The sequence below is a fragment of the Trachemys scripta genome, chromosome 23 (genome assembly GCF_013100865.1).
Source record: "Trachemys scripta elegans isolate TJP31775 chromosome 23, CAS_Tse_1.0, whole genome shotgun sequence".
In the NCBI taxonomy this organism is placed as follows: Eukaryota; Metazoa; Chordata; order Testudines; family Emydidae; genus Trachemys; species Trachemys scripta.
The window spans coordinates 9,412,130-9,428,190 of NC_048320.1; the positions used below are offsets into that span (position 1 = coordinate 9,412,130).

Sequence of the window (16,061 nt, forward strand, 5' to 3'; positions counted from 1 at the left end):
GCCGGTGGGCGGGAGGCGCTGGGAGCGGGGGTGCGGATGGGGGGCTGCAGAGCTGCCGGTGGGCGGGAGGTGCTGGGAGCGGGGACGGAGGCGCTGATGGGGGGCTGCAGAGCTGCCGGTGGGCGGGAGGTGCTGGGAGCAGGGGAGCTGATGGGGGGCTGCAGAGCTGCCGGTGGGTGGGAGGTGCTGGGAGCGGGGGAGCTGATGGGGGGCTGCAGAGCTGCCGGCGGGCGGGAGGCACTGGGAGCAGGGGAGCTGATGGGGGGCTGCAGAGCTGCCGGTGGGCGGGAGGTGCTGGGAGCAGGGGAGCTGATGGGGGGCTGCAGAGCTGCCGGCGGGCGGGAGGCACTGGGAGCGGGGATGGAGGAGCTGATGGGGGGCTGCTGACGTGTTACTGTGACTCTTTGGCAATGTACATTGGCAAATTCTGGCCCTTCTCAGGCGCAGGTTGGCCACCCCCGTGCTAGTGGCTTGTTCGGCACCAAAGAGGACACTAGATGGAGCTGGTTCCCCAAGCAACACACAAAAGCCAGGCAGAGGGATACAGTCCCACGGGCCCCGAACCTGCCAGGGCCTGCCCATCCTCCAGGGAGCCCCCATGATCCACAGGCACAAACCTTGCCAGAAGGCAGGATCCCAAGAAAAGCAGATGAGTGCCTGGGATTCCTGCTGGCATCCGACCCGCTCTGGCCCATGGGGACTCGTTCATGGGCGTCCGGCAGCTGGGTCACTGGTGGGAGAGTCACTGAGCTGGGACGCAGCAGGGACAGAGAAACAAACAGAACAGCAGTTGCTTGGACAGAGGGATACAGGGGCCTGGCTGCTGGTCCTTCTCACAGGGCTCTGGGAGGGTTGTTCTTGCTTTGACCGTTCCAATCAGGACCCTGGGGTAAGCGGCGTTACGTTCCCGTTTTATAAATGACACGGGGACCTGCGTTCTGTCCTGTGGGGATTCAGGCTTGTATTCCAGGGCCACTGGATCCATCCCGTGCTGCTTTCAAACCTGGGTTACACGACACGCCTTGGCACATGGATTCGCGGCTCCACACCCAGTTTATTTCCCTTTAAACTCCGGCTTGACGTTGGCGCTCATGCGAGTGGGGAAGTGGAAGCAGCAGCGAAAGCCAGTCTTAGTTCACGCATATGCTGGACAATACCTGCAACCTGCAACCCCACGGCTGTTCCGGTCCTGGGCTGCTCCCCTCCTGGGCTCCCCCCAGCCACAGCTCAGATGAAGCACGTCTCAACCGGCAGCAGGCAGTGGCAGGAGAGGGGAGATGCAGAGATCCAATCCCAAATCCGTGCCTGTTGCACAGGGGAAAGTCTCAACGGCGTGAAGTGGCCCATTCATCCCCACGAGAGATCGTCCCGACTGAGAACACTTTGTGTGGCTGATGATAGTTCCGAGAAGCTTGGACTTCTCTGGCCGTCTCAGGGGGTGGACTCATTCTCCCTTCCCCCGGCCATGAGTACAGCCCCTGTGGGCTTGTGCCATGCACTGAGTTTGCCCAGGCTCGTCTCCTCCCTCTTGTCTCAGCACCGTGCGCTTGGTGCATGCTTGTAACGTACCTGTTCTCAGCTCCCAGCTACAATCTGAGTGCTGTGAACTGCGCCAGGCAACGAGCATGCACGTTCTCAGCCCCACACCCCCTCTCAGCGCTGTGCGCCCGGCCGTGTGTTACAGCCTGGGCTGAGTTCCCCGAGTGGAGAGTCACCAGCCTGTTGAAATTGGATCCACCTTGGAGCTCACGTGCTTCCAAGCCAGCCGGGTCGGAGCAGCTCCAAACTTTGTAACTGTGGGCCTCTACGGCATGTTTCCGGGGGGCAGACCACCCTTTTCCTTGACCGACTGCCCTAGACCCTGAAACCAGTCCTTTGACCTCCCAAGCCCCCCAGTCACTTCTGCGTGCTCCCCCCAGCATCGCTGCTCTGGTTAATAGCTTAATTCTTCGGTGACCCCACGGCAAGCCAGGTAAGGAACACCAGGTTCCTAAAACCACAGGCACTTTGCCTCTCAGAGCGTACACAGGAGTTACAGATCTTTAGGTAAAACACCAAAGGCCCCACGTACTCTGCCCCCCGAAGAAACTACTCACCCCTTCTGCAGAGGAGTTCAGGTCACGGGAAGCCTTTCCTGCAGTCCTGCTTCTATCATTGGCTGATGGTTGGCCCTTGAGAGGCAGTGAAGCAGAACCTGCCCTTAAATAAAGTTTCAGTCCCCTGTGTCATGTGACAACACTGGTCAGCTTCAGAACCCCCGTCAGGTGGTTTAGTTGGGGGGTGGGGCCCTACTCCCCTCCTTCAACCCCAGACCAAACTGGGAAGTCCAGTTCCCTGCACTGACCGTTCCCTGTAGCAGACCCATTGTTCTGAGAGTGGATCCCTTTGAATGGATTGTGTATGAGTTCCACCAGGCTGGCATCCGGCATTACAATGAGCTACCTCTTGGCATCTCTAGGTAGTCATAGGGTTGCCACTTGGCCAGTTTTTAACTGGCCTGTCTGGATTTTTTTTAGTGCCGTGCAGGTCAAAAGATGTAATGTGCCAGATGTTTTTTTTTTGCTGTGCACACATGTGGCTACACATGCCGCAGTCTTGTAACTACTGGCCACACACATCATGACAGCCCCTGGGCTAGCAAACAGAATCGCTGCTGTCCCATGAGAATTTCTGACTTTCTGAACTGTGTTCCCTCGTACTCCCCCGTCTGTCTGTATCCATCTGTCGTATACTTGGATCATTCGCGCTCTGGAGCAGGGACCATGTCTTTGTTCTGTGTTTGTACAGCTCCAAGCGCAGGGAACGCCTGGGCCATGACTCGGGCTCCTGGGTGTTACTGCCATACAGATAGTAAAAACTGGAATACAAAGCAGGGGAAAGTGCTTCCGATCCCAGCGAGAGCTATTTATTGATGGGGCCATTGTCTAGTCTCACCTTCTGCACAACTAGGGTGACCAGATGTCCTGATTTTATAGGGCCAGTCCTGATTTTTGGATCTCTTTCTTATATAGGATCCTATTACCCTCCACCCCCTGTCCCGATTTTTCACATTTCCTGTCTGGTCACCCTATGCACAACAAGCCAGAGAATCTCACCCAGTAATTCCCGCATCAAGTTCCTAACTTCCGTTTGACCTATAGCATGTCGCTAGGCTTGGAGGGATTCGATTTGTATCGGTAAAGGTCCCTGTACACGCACACAAACTGATGAATTTTCCCCCCCATCAATCATAATTTAAAAATACAGACAGGCAAAATGCTTCCTAAGACGTTATTAGGGATTAAAGGATATTGACTTTGTATATTTTGAGGCTGTTTTAACAGTTACAAAGGTTTAATTTTCTGAATCTCCGCTACTAAATAATGATTGTCCCCCCCCCATTGTCTGACCCCCCCTCCACCTTTGGTAATTACCTGCGACTGTGAACACTTAAATTGGCCAGAAAAATGCTTAAACCCCATCATTTCTCACAGCTGCGAAAATGTAAATAGATCAAAATAAAAAAGGGTATTAACTGTCCAAGTTATAAAAAAATTCAAATCGAATTCTGCCAAGCCTCCATATTGTTTAGAAACAGCTCCTGGCTTTATTTAAAGATGGAGAGTCCTCCATGTCCCTAGACAAGTTGTTCCAGTGGTTAATTACGCAGTTAAAAACATGCGCTTTATTTTTAGTTGGAATTTGTCTAGCTTCATCTTCCTCGTAGGCTCTCCGTATGCCCTTTTCTGCTATTCTCTGGAATCTCTTCCCCAGGGAGTTAGCTGTAGACCAGTGGTTCTCAATGAGGCGCCGGGGACCCCCCTGGGGGGCCAGGAGCGGGTTTCAGGGGGTCCGCCAACCAGAAAGGGGCCGGCCTTAGACTCACTGGGGCCCAGGGCAGAAAGTCAAAACCTGAGTCCCACCACCCAGGGCTGAAGCTGAAGCCTGAGCAATATAGCGTCATGGGGCCCCCTGTGCATGGGACCCTGGGCAACTGCCCTGCGTGCTACCCCCTAACGCCGGTGGCTTTTAATCTACTGGATATGCAGTTGTTGTAGCATAGGTGGGCCATGGAATTTTTATAGCATGTTGGGGGGGGGGTGAAAGAAAAAGGTTGAGGACCCCCCCCCGCTATAGACCACAATCACGTCACCTCTTAACTTTCTCTTGGATCAACTAAATATGCCAAGCTCAGGTGTCTGTGCTCCTTTGAAGCACTTATTTAGTCCCATCTCTCCGTTGAATTCAATACCAACGTGCAAACGTGAACCTGGGATTATAAATATTTATTGTGCGATGAGAGAGAACAAAACTCCTACCTCCCTGCAAGATTCTTCCGCTGCTGTTTTCCTGGGTGCGCTCCTCGTCTGGAGGACAAGACATAGATGGGTTTTGAATCGAGGGTAAAACTCCCGCACCCCAATCTGGTTCTGTACGATGCATGTATCTTGTGAACCTTGTAACCGATTCTTGTAATCTCTCATAACTCAGGCCTGACCCCTGATGTACAGGACCTTCCTTCTTAACTTGTGTAAGCTTGATTTTAAACATTAGCTGTAAGGAAAGTTTTTAAATACTGCCCTACTTCCCAGGAGGACGCGACCTGTTGAGAACACAGGGGCTGCAGTGCCCGAGACAGCCCAGCATGTGGCGGAATTGCACTGTGCATCCCAGGCAGGCTGTATTTTGCAGGGCCAATACTCAAGAGGAGAGTTTGTATCTGAGTTTTAGGGAAGGGAAACACAGGTGGAGACTGAAGGCCTGTGTGTGCTCAGATGGGAATAGAGAGAAGGAAAAAACGGGGAGATCCCTCTGGAAAGAGAAATAAAATGGGCCACGAGCGACTTTCCGAACCAGCCTCCCCCTGGACCATTCAGAGTGGACGAAGCAAGGTCATGAATTAACAGAGAAACACATTAATTATGCCCCATCCCCTTTTGAAGAGAAGGGGAATGCAAGGATTTCCCCAAGAGTTCTGACTGCAAAACGAATGTGCCCCTAGCAGGCCGGGGCGTTATAGGAGTATGGCCCATTCAAAGCAGGGCATATGGAGGGCTGTAGTGAAGCCCGCTAGCTCTCGTTTGTCTGATTTTGGAGGGGAAAATGAAAGTTCAGATGCCAGATTAGGCCCCACGGCAGTGGGGAGAGACCAAAGGATCCCCAGTTCTGGGAGCCGCAGCCCCCGGAGCTCAGCACAGGAGGTTTGCCCTTGAAGGATGCCGCAGGGCTGGTGGCAGGGCCAGGCCGGCCTGGGCGAAAGGACTCCAGGAGCAGATGTTCTTATGAGAGGAGCAAACAGGAGCTAGGAGCAAACCCACAGCTGGGCCCAGAAGGGCAGCGGCCAGGCTGGCAAGAGGCCACCTGCCCGGGTTGCTGCTGTTGGAAACTTGGGCACGTTTGGGGGGTGGGTTAAGGGCAGGGACAAAGCCTCCCAGAGCTTTAACTAATGGGCACCCCATGGACGTGGTTACCCTCATCCACCCCGGCACACACCTTCCCACAAAACCCCCGCCAGACCTATACATAGCTCTGTAGACACCCCCACAGACCCCAATAGACATCTCACCCGCCGCAGACCTACACAGACCCCTATAGATACCCTACACAGTAACCCCCCACAGACCTACACAGACCCCTGTAGACACCCCCACAGACCCCAATAAACATCTCACCCCCCGCAGACCTACACAGACCCCTATAGATACCCTAAACAGTAACCTCCCACAGACCTACACAGACCCCTACAGACACCTCCCATTGACCTATGCAGACACCCCACAGACCCCTACAGACACCCCCATTGACCTATGCAGACACCCCAGAGACCTACACGGACCCCTACAGACACCACCCACAGACCTACACAGACATCTCACAGACCTATGCAAACCCCTGTAGACACCCCCAGATTTACACAGACCCCTACAGTCTATGCCCCCACAAAATTACACAGACCCCCACAGACACACCCCTCCCCAATCTACACAGACCCCTATAGACATATGTACATCCCACAGACTACACAGACCTCTCTAGCTGCTCCCCAGAGTCCTACACAGACAGACACCCCCCCCCCCGTGGACACCCCCCACAGACCTACCCAGATGGTTTTAGACATACGCCCCCGCCCCCCACAGACCTACCCCGAGCCCTAGCCACAAATACCCCTAAAAACACCCCCCAGCTTGGCACTTACGCACACATGCTCTTATGGACACCCAAAGGACCCCCACCCACCCACCCACACCCATCTCCATATATCCCTCTGGACCCCCAGGGACTTATAGACCCTCTCCCCCTATAGCCCAAGATCTGGGGCTGGGCCCAGCAGCTGCCCCCTGGCTCCCTGCAGAGGTTCGGCAGACAGGGCGGCTGGGAGCTTTAATTTTTTTTTTCACCCACTCTTTGTTGTTCAAAAAAAAAAAAAAAAAGGAAAAGAAAAGAAAAAAAAAAAGTCTGTTTTGCCTCCCAGGCAATATTTCTGGAGCCAATCGGCACGCAGCATCCACCCTGCCCTGCACCATAATTAAAGGCTTGAAGCAGGCTGGCTGGGCTGGGGAGTTTTGCTTAGTCGCCTCGTAGCAGCCGCCACCCGTGGAGCTCTCAGCGGCTGGCCCGGAGGAGGAATGCTCGCCTGACCCCTTTGGGGAGTGCCAGAGACCCACACGCGCGCCCCAGCGGCTCTTTCGCTTTTCCACAGGCTCTGGCCAGGGGAGGGGACCGGATCCCACCTGCCCCTGCCTCCTGCTGCACCATGAGTGGCTCCTTTGACAAGAAGATCACCAGCATCCTGACCGACCTCTCCAGCTCCCTGAGCTGCTCCAAGGATTCCCCCACCTTGCCCGAGTCCTCGGTCACCGACCTGGGCTACTACAGCACCCCCCACAGCCAGCACGACTACTACCCCAGCCAGCCCTACAGCCAGCCTGTCAACCACTACTCCTACCACCACCAGTTCGGCCTCAACGGGCTCGCGGGGGCTGGGACTTACCCCCCCAAGGCCGAGTACCCCTACAGCCCCTCCTACAGGCAGTATGGGCATTTCAGGGAGCAGCAGCTGCCGGCCCAGGAAGCAGGTAAGGAGCCCCCTACCCTAGTGATCCAGGGGGACAGGGGTGGGGGGTGGATGTCTGGAGATGTGGGGGCCGGTATGGAAAGGAGTCACTTCTTGGAGTCAGCAACAGCTCTTCCTTCCCCCATGCCCGTGTATTCGAATGAGAGGGAAGGTCTTGTCAATAACACACACACACACACACACACACACACGACTGCCTCTTGGATTGCACAAAAATGGGGTGGTGGGAGGGAGGGAGTTGCTGGGGGGGGGGGGCTTGTTTGCTAGATCTAGGTTTCCACACAAAACTTTCTGAATTCCGGCTCCGATTTAAAAGACTGCTTTTCTCACCCACCCACACACTCTCCCTCCTTTTGTCTCTGGCAAATTCCTGACCTTTATTTTCTGTGCCACCAGTCAGGGTGGCTATTTACCCTTCCCAATTCCCCCCCCCACACACACACACACGTAGCTCTCCCCCACTCACCTTTGCCCCTGAAATCTTAAGAAACTTCAGAACAACTCAGGTTAGTTGATGAAAAAGGAAAACCTTTTTCGAGGGGGGGGGGGGAATAGGTTGTCTCTTTCAGGCTTCAGAGAGAATGACCCATGTCATGACTGGACAGGAAGATGATGGTTAGGTTGCAGCTCTGGGGGAGGGAAATATGGGTGGGACAGTGTTTTATTTGTGGATAATCTTGTGGTTTTTAAAGCGAGTCTGAGGTGCTGGGAGATTATAGGAAAGCAGGAAGATCAGAGAAGCCTTGAATCTACTGCCCTAAAAGAAAGGGATGCAGGGAGAGGGAGAAATCGATCCTACACTGATTTCCACTTACTGAACAATTCTCCCCTCCCTTTTCCCCCCCAAATAAAGCCTGGGAAACAGCCAGGCAGCTGGGACCTGCGGCTGCTTTAGAGACGGGCTTGTCACAACCCACCCTACGGGCTGGGAGAGGAAGAGAGGGGCCGACTCTGAGAACCAGTCGGTTTTCAGCAGATCAGAACCAGGTGGGGAGCCCCTGGGCAGAGAAACAGGCAGGCTGGGGTGAGAGGGGAGTTTGGGGAGTTAGGGAAATGGACCATAGGAAGAAGTGGCTATGGACAGGAGAGGGAAAAGGCAAGACAGAATGTACCAAAGGAAGAGAGAGAGAGAGCTAAAGGAAGAGAAAAACACACCAGAGAGAGAGACAGAAGAAAACAGAGGGGGAGAAAGAGAAATGAAAGACCTCACGTGCCAAAGAACAACCCCCCCAAATGCCCCAGTCTTGCTGTGTTCCTGAAGTCTTTTACCTGGGATCTGTACAGCGACTTCTCCAAGTAATCAGCCCTGAACTCATCGACAATTGTTCTAACTCGCCGTACATACAATTCTGGAGTCCTTTCGCCCAGGCCCGGCCTGGCCCTGTCACTTCTAGCTCCACAGCCCTGGTGTGCTTGTAGGGGGACCAGACAGCAAGTGTGAAAAATCGGAACTGGGGTGGGGGGTAATAGGAGTCTATATAAGAAAAAGACCCAAAATCGGGACTGTTCCTATAAAATCGGGACGTCTGGTCACCCTATTTATCTGGGAGGTGACGTTTTCTAGATAGAGGTTTAAATCCCACCCCCCGTCTCTCTCCCCAGTAGGGATATGGGTCAGAAACCACCTCCAAAGACTTGGGTTGTTTTTTACAAGATTCTGGAGCGGGGAAGACGGGGGCAGGTCAGCGGCTGAGATTCTGACACGTTCCCTTTTCACTTCCAGTCTCAGTGAAGGAAGAACCGGAACCGGAGGTGAGGATGGTCAACGGGAAACCCAAAAAGATCCGGAAGCCCAGAACCATTTACTCCAGCTACCAACTGGCGGCTCTGCAGAGGAGGTTTCAAAAGGCTCAGTACCTGGCGCTCCCCGAGAGAGCCGAGCTGGCAGCTCAGTTGGGGCTGACGCAGACGCAGGTAACTTCAAAAAGAACAAACCACCTTTCCCCGCTGTGCGCGGGGGGGAGCGAGAGAGCATGCACCTGTTGTCAGCTCTGTACAGCCCCTGGGTTTAGTGGGCTTAGATTAAAGCACTTACAGAATCAGACAGGGACCGGCTGTCTGAGACAGTGGGAACAAAAAGGTGGGTTTTCTCTAGGCCTTTGGATACATTTCCTACTGCTGTGCTCAACCCTGGGGAGGGAAAAGAGCGTCCCAATCCCCGTCGCGCTCACCAGTGTGAATGCATTGACTTTAGGGTTACTCCTGATTTACCCCAGCCATCCCAATTGGGACCAGATAAATTCACATGGATTGGTTTGGTTTCTTCTCTCCGCCCCCCGATTGGGGAGATTTCTCCCCCTCCCCCAAGAGGAGCAGTTCTTAAAGGTTCAGGGCCCAATCTATAGCTCACGGATTTGGATCAGGTTCATAGAACCAACTTCAATTCGGAGTTCTTTCCCCTCTGTGTCTACTCACTGGATTCCCGGCACGGTTTGGCTCTGGTGGGCCAAAGAAGCCAGTTCAGTGGTTCTCAACCTTTTTTCATTTGCGGCCCCCTACAAAATTTCAATTGGAGGTCCTGGCCCACTTTGGAAATCTTAGACATCGTCGGAGGGTCCCCAGGGGTCATAGCGACAACCTTCCATGGACCCCGTAGACATCTGCGGACAACAGGTTGAGAACCACTGGTCTAGTTGACCTAGCAAACCAGGAAGAAGTATTCATTCCTCAATTTGGGCAGTGACGGATCTTTGGGTCCTGTCTGGGTATTTTATTTTGTATTGTCTCTTCAGAATTCAACCACTAATTTATACCAGAGCAGCCTTTCGGCTGGAATGGGTAGGACCATATCTATGGATGCTAACAGCGCTTGGGTCAGTGGGGTTTTAGTTAGGGGTAATCTAGTGTAGACCCCATTTCTCTGCATGCGTGTTGCGCTTGTGACTATGCTCAAGCTCTTACAGGTGTGTGTGGTTTTTTTAAGAGTCTTGTAATACGTTAGGCCCAGAACCTCAAAGGTATTTAGGCACCTCAGTTAAAACCTGAAATAGTGGAGTCCAAAAGAGATTATACCCAACTCCTCTACCCTTACGGGAGCGTCACATTAGAATGCTACAGGATCTACGTGAGGGTGGCTGGCTGTTGTGACCCTAGGGACTGCTCTTTGTAAAGGGAAAGATCGAGAGAAAGGAGTGTGAACAGCTTCCCCCCACCTCCAGATCTGAGATGAGTGAACCCCCCTCACCCAGAAACTGGAACACCTCCAAACTCTGAGGATGGTCACATCCAGCCCCACCCCTACCAAGTGGCGGTCGGCGTAAAGGGCTGCTTCATGTCAACAGGAGCATCGCTGGAGTTAGGAATGTGGGGCTGGTCATAGATGGTGACAAGAGGCTGATTTTTTTAATTGCCCAGGTCTAAATAAAGTTCCAGGTCAGCGTGTTTCCGTGGGCTGTTAGCCCGAGAGCAGATGTTGTGTACCATAAGCGCCTTCCGCCCTCTGAGTGATTGCGACATGATGGGGAGCTGTTTCTCTTTGATTCCCTTCTTTAAAAGGGGGTTGATTTGTTAGGGGGGGGTTGTTGTGGTTGTTGTTGGTTTTAACGTGGTTAGGGATTCTGCACTGCAAACTGCTTTTTGTCTCTGGAAACAAAGGAAACGCCAGCAAAGCTTTAACGGGGCATGGGATCTGGAGGGTCTCTGGACTTGGACAGCAGGGCTTTTCAGGGGCGTTAAAATACTAGCTTGTGTTTGCGCTCTCATTTAGTCCCTTGGGTCACCAGGGAGGGTTTATAATTTCTGTGCTTTTCTAGTGGGGTGCGTATCGTGTAGGAAAAATCCATGTGAGGGCCCCATATATGGCCTAAGGCGTGGATATACAGATACAAATTGTATTAAAGTTAATGTTTAAAAGTAAATAGGCACAAGTTAAGAGGGAAGGTACTATACATCTGGGGTCAGGCTTGAGTTATGAGGGATTACAGGTATCGGTTGCAAGGATGAAGAGATACATACATATCACATAACCAGCATAGACCCAGATTGGCGGGACCTTGGTGCCAACCCCAAGTTTTCAGAAATCATGAGTCAGGCCTCCCCCCAAAATCACAAGCTCCTCTTAAAACTCATGAGATTTCTTGTAAGCATTATTTGGGGGTGTTTTGAGCCTGTCGTGGACAGTCTGGCCATGTTGACAAGCTCTTCTCTGCCACCTTGAGGGCTAGAAACTTTATTTTGAAATGAGAGCGGAGCTTCTCACTTAATCACAGGATGCGAGGAGCTGGGGGTTTACAAAAACACCAGACATGGCGAGGATTTGGCAACACCGAACGTTTGTTTGGCTCTTTGTTGGCTGCTCCATCTTCTCCTTCCTGGTTCTCCCCGTCACATTGGCTACATCTGCCTTCTCCATCTCACCCACCTTCTTCCTCGCCAACCCCTCAATTTCTTTCTCTGTCTCCTTCTCTCTCCTCCTTTCCCCAGCACTCTTTAAGTGAAACAGGAACCCACTAAAGTCTTTGAAATGAACCACAGCAGGTTTGCCCCGTCCTAGTTTCATCACTGTCCTGCCTGCCCTGGTGACTTTTGTAGCAACAGGGCCACTTATAAATGTCCAGAGGAACTTGTCATTAGCTGTCAATGCGACAACCTGTTTTGGGGACAAACCCCTCCCTGCACCTTAGGCTAAACAGAGAAGCAAATCCGCCCACATGGCGACATTTCTGTTCACGCACCACTCCATTTGTCCCCCGTTTCCCCCCGCCTCCCTTCGGTGGTGTACGTCAAAGGGACCCAGAAAGTAACACTTCCCTCCCTTCCTTCCGTCTCTAGGTGAAAATCTGGTTCCAGAACCGGAGATCCAAGTTCAAGAAGCTCTACAAAAACGGGGAAGTACCTTCAGAACACAGCCCCAATAACAGCGACTCCATGGCCTGCAATTCTCCACCTTCTCCTGCCCTCTGGGACAGTAACTCTCACAGCAACCCCTCCAGCAGGAACCAACTCCCCCAGCAGCTCCCCTACGGCTCTTCCCCAAGCTACCTGGAAGAGCAGCACAACCCCTGGTACCACCACCAGAACCTCAGTGGACCTCACTTACCGCATCAAGCTTTGTCCACTAACACCATGCATCATACATCTCCCGGGCCTCCCAATCCGGGGGCCGTGTACTAACCTCCGGCCTCCTCGGACTAGGGGAGCAAGAGGAAATCGTCACCACCGCGGCCGGACCCTTCTTAAACCATGGGTTTGTTTCCAGGACAAAGGCAGACACACACAAACATTCCAGCCTGTCTCATGACCAGCAGAGCTGCAAAGGGTTAAAATGATCAGAGGACGACCCACAAGCGAGACAGGAGTGGCAGCGGGTGGGGGGCAGGGTAGGGGAAGAGGTTTTGGATTTTTATTTTTCGGGAAAGATTCAGAATTGCCAATTCCTTTTCACCCCACCCTGACTTTCCACGGGGTCCCCGGGGTCCCTGGCCCCCCTGCACCATCATCCCACCCACCACCGCCAGCCACAGTGAATGGGAAGTTTCTTCCATCTGGAGCTCTCTGCCAGAGACTCACCTCTCGTCTGGACAGAGGCCAAGAGACACGACTCGTCTCCAAGCGTCCAAGAACAGCACAACTGGTTTTTTTACCTTCCCGGGTGAGCTGTTTGTGGGGTGTCTCCTTGAGGACTCTGGAAGAACATCTCAGCTGGCGGGACTTCAAAAAACCACTTGGCTTCATCCACATCGGGTAGGATTTTTCTACACGCCCAGATGAGAGAGAGGGAGAAATAATTGTCTCTGCGTCTTCCCTCTCATCCACCCTTGCAAGGGTCAGACTGGAGATGAAAGCACAATTTAAGCTAAATGCAATAAGAGGTGCCACACTTTGTAGTCTTTAAAAAAAATTCTCTATATTCTAAATAAAGTCAATTCTTAGCTATGTCTATTGTACAGAACTGGACACTATATAAACATTTAATAACATTCTTGAAGGGACCATTGTTAGAGAGTGTAAATCTAGTTCTACTCCGGGTTTACAGAGCAGAATTTTGTGTTAGCTCATCAGCTGGTGCAAACTGGAGTTCCAGAATCTCAGTACTGGATGAGGGCCAGATTCTGATCTCAGTAACACCAGTCTAAATCCAGAGTTACTCCAGGGTTAGAGGAGAATTTTGCCCCTCTGGGCCAGATTCCCAATTGGTGTAATTCTGCATTGAGATCAAGGGAAGTCACACTGACTTATGCGAGTTGAGACCCTGACCTTGTGTTAGGATTCTCGGAAAATAAATAGAGGTTATTTAAAAAAAAGAAATGCAAAAAATATTTAAAGTGTTTCAGGAATGATTTAAGTTATTTTGAAACAGCAAATGATCCTGTTAACGGTTTAAGTTTTCTAACAGTGCTCTCCACACGTCAGTTAAGCTAATGTCAAAGTAGAATGCCTATTTTTTTGACAAAACAACCACCAAAAAGGAAAAAAAAAAACAAAAAAAAAACATTCTTGGATATTTTTTAAAAAAATAATCGTATTTTTTTTTAAAAGCTGCCGTTTTAAGAAGCGTTCTCGTGTGTTGTACAGTCCCAGGATTCCTATTTATGTTGCCTTGTTCATATAAGGGCAGATGAGGGGAAAAGAACATGTACAGAAGGTTCATATGTATAAAGTTGACCAAAACAAGAGTTTTCTTTAACCTGGCTGCGGGAGCGGGGGAGGAGAAAGAACTCCCTCTGGAGTCAGGGCTTTGTTCCAACGTCCTTTCTGCTTTGTTAGTGGACAAAACTGTATATAGCGTGTTAATAAAAATACTTTGAATTTAAGATGATCCGATTTGGTTTTTTTTAATCTCTGTGAAAAGGAGCTAGAAAAACAAAGTTCTGGCCTCTAGAAAGATTTCTCATAGCTGTGAAGTATAGATTTGGATAACATCCTCCTTGGGGGACCCGTAATAGAATTTGGTTTGGAAGAGGATGAGGTCGGGAGTCCAACCCAAGTGCTGCTGAAAATCTATCACCAGTTATTAAGCTCAATACAGGAACAACGTCTTCGGCCCATGTTACACAGGAGGTCAGACCAGCTGATTTAATGGTCCCCTTCTGGCTTTTAAAACTATAAATCGATTGAATTTGGCCCCGATCCTGCAAACACAGAAATACGTGCTTAACTTTACACGTGTGCCTGGTCCCTTCATTGACTTTAATGAGCTTCTCCTGTGTTTAAAGGGAAGCATCCGTGCTGGATTGGGACCTTTAACAAAGTTGGAGCAGGGTTCTAAATGAACCGAAACTGATTTACCCCTCTGCCTGAGAAGGTGACACTCTCTCTCTCCCTCTCTCTCTCTCCCCATAGGACCTCCCTGCAGGCAGATCTGAGCACCCATTGGTAAGAGTGGGTGAAAGCCAGGACTGAATAATTATACGTAGACAAACTGAGAGCAGGTTGATGGAGCTGCACCAGGCCTGAATTTGGCCTGGAGACCATGAACCTGATACTCCCTGGCCTTGCAACTTGTGTTATCCGAGCTCCCACTTCGCACAGGTGTACGTGACTGCACAAGATGCAAACCAGTGAAGGACCAGGCCCAGAACTCACTCTCCCTAGGCCAGAGATGGGTGTTTCCTTGGTGAACTACTTGCACAGATTGTTCCAAGCCCGCTTGAATTCAGTTCCTTCTTCCCTTAGGAGCTCACGGCCTCGTTTGGCCAAGGGAAGGATCGATTGGTTGCTAAATAAACTCCGGGTGATTTGGTAACTTCTGCTGCTCATGCTGGCCGGGAGTTTCAAACGATTCCAGCACCTGTGAATCTCCCGTGCCCTCGGTACCTCGACATGCTGGACTCTTTGGAAAACGGACATAAAAGAGTCCCAATGGGAGCTGAGCCCTTCTAAAAGTCTGGCTCCAGCGGTGGGGCAGCCACCCTTGAAAACGTGGCCCTAAGCTCTTTTGAAAGTTTGGCCCATTGTGTCCTGGCAGAAACTTCTTGGAGACCATAAGTTTCTCTCAAACCATTTTTTGGGGGGGAGTGGGGGGGGGAGGAGGTCAGGGGTGCCTGTAAAGTAATCCAAAGCAGATTCCATTAAACAGAGAATCTGCAAAAGGCAGCTACATTTGCGTGTGCTCGTAATTGCTTGCTTCTCCCTGTATTTCCTTCTCAGCAAATTCCCACCCGGAGAGACGGTAGATCCTAAACAGCCGCAGCGCGTACGGCTGGAATCATGCAGGGAGAAATCCGGCCACATTAAAGGAAGTTGTAGATAATATCTGTGTCTGGCAAGCAACAACTTTGGCGGGAGCTGTGGTTCGAATGGTTAGATGAGGAGTCTGGGACTCACCGCTCTGACATCGACTCGCTGTGACTTTGGGTAAGGCATTTCACCTCTCTGTGCATCAGGCCTCACATCTGTAAAATGGGCAGGTGGGTGACACCGGGGAACATTAGACTGGGACCCTGCACGTGGGCATAACGTCACATGTTTCAGAAGTCCCACTGAGTTCAGTAGGGATGCTCATGTGTTTAAAGGCGCGTCAGTGGTTTGCAGAATCCGGGCTTTAGGTTGTAAAGCCCACAAAGAGTGGTTAATGGGCCTGGGACGGTATCGTGCGGGGAGCTCTGCATTTCAAAAAGGCATCCAACAATTTAATAATACCGTCAACGGCACCGAGCTACAGATCCCCAGCAAAAGGCAAACAAAAGGGCTTCATAAGAATGGCCGAACTGGAACAGACCAAAGGTCCATCTAGCCCAGTGTCCTGTCTTCCGACAGTGGCCAGTACCAGGTGCCCCAGAGGAAATGAACAGAACAGGTCATCACCAAGTGATCCATCCCCTGTTGCCCACCTCCAGCTTCTGGCAAACAGAGGCTAGGGACACCAGCCCTGCCCATCCTGGCTAATAGCCATTGATGTACCTATCCTCCGTGAATTTATCTAGTTCTTTTTTGAACCCTTTTATAGTCTTGGCCTTCACAACATCCTCTGGCAAGGAGTTCCACAGGTTGACTGTGCGTTGTGTGAAGAAATATTTCCTTTGGTTTGTTTTAAACCTGCTGCCCATTAATTTCATTTTGCCCCTAG

The 16,061-nt window shown here is 51.6% G+C and overlaps 1 protein-coding gene across 1 annotated transcript; it reads left to right on the plus strand.

The window, feature by feature from the left end:
• The first annotated feature begins 6,595 nt into the window (after positions 1 to 6,595).
• Positions 6,596 to 13,289, plus strand: DLX3 (distal-less homeobox 3). The gene is made up of 3 exons (XM_034756037.1): positions 6,596 to 7,055; positions 8,778 to 8,968; positions 11,825 to 13,289. Exons 1-3 carry the CDS (start codon positions 6,734 to 6,736, stop codon positions 12,164 to 12,166), a joined length of 855 nt encoding a protein of 284 aa, XP_034611928.1. The 5' UTR covers positions 6,596 to 6,733; the 3' UTR covers positions 12,167 to 13,289.
• The last annotated feature ends 2,772 nt before the right edge of the window (positions 13,290 to 16,061 follow it).

Bases quoted from the DNA above. Each gene is read 5' to 3' on its own strand.
- DLX3 (XM_034756037.1), top strand. From the start codon at position 6,734: ATGAGTGGCTCCTTTGACAAGAAGATCACCAGCATCCTGACCGACCTC. The intron at 7,056-8,777 runs GTAAGGAGCCCC...TTTCACTTCCAG, and splicing joins GCTGCCGGCCCAGGAAGCAG to TCTCAGTGAAGGAAGAACCG. The intron at 8,969-11,824 runs GTAACTTCAAAA...TTCCGTCTCTAG, and splicing joins TGGGGCTGACGCAGACGCAG to GTGAAAATCTGGTTCCAGAA.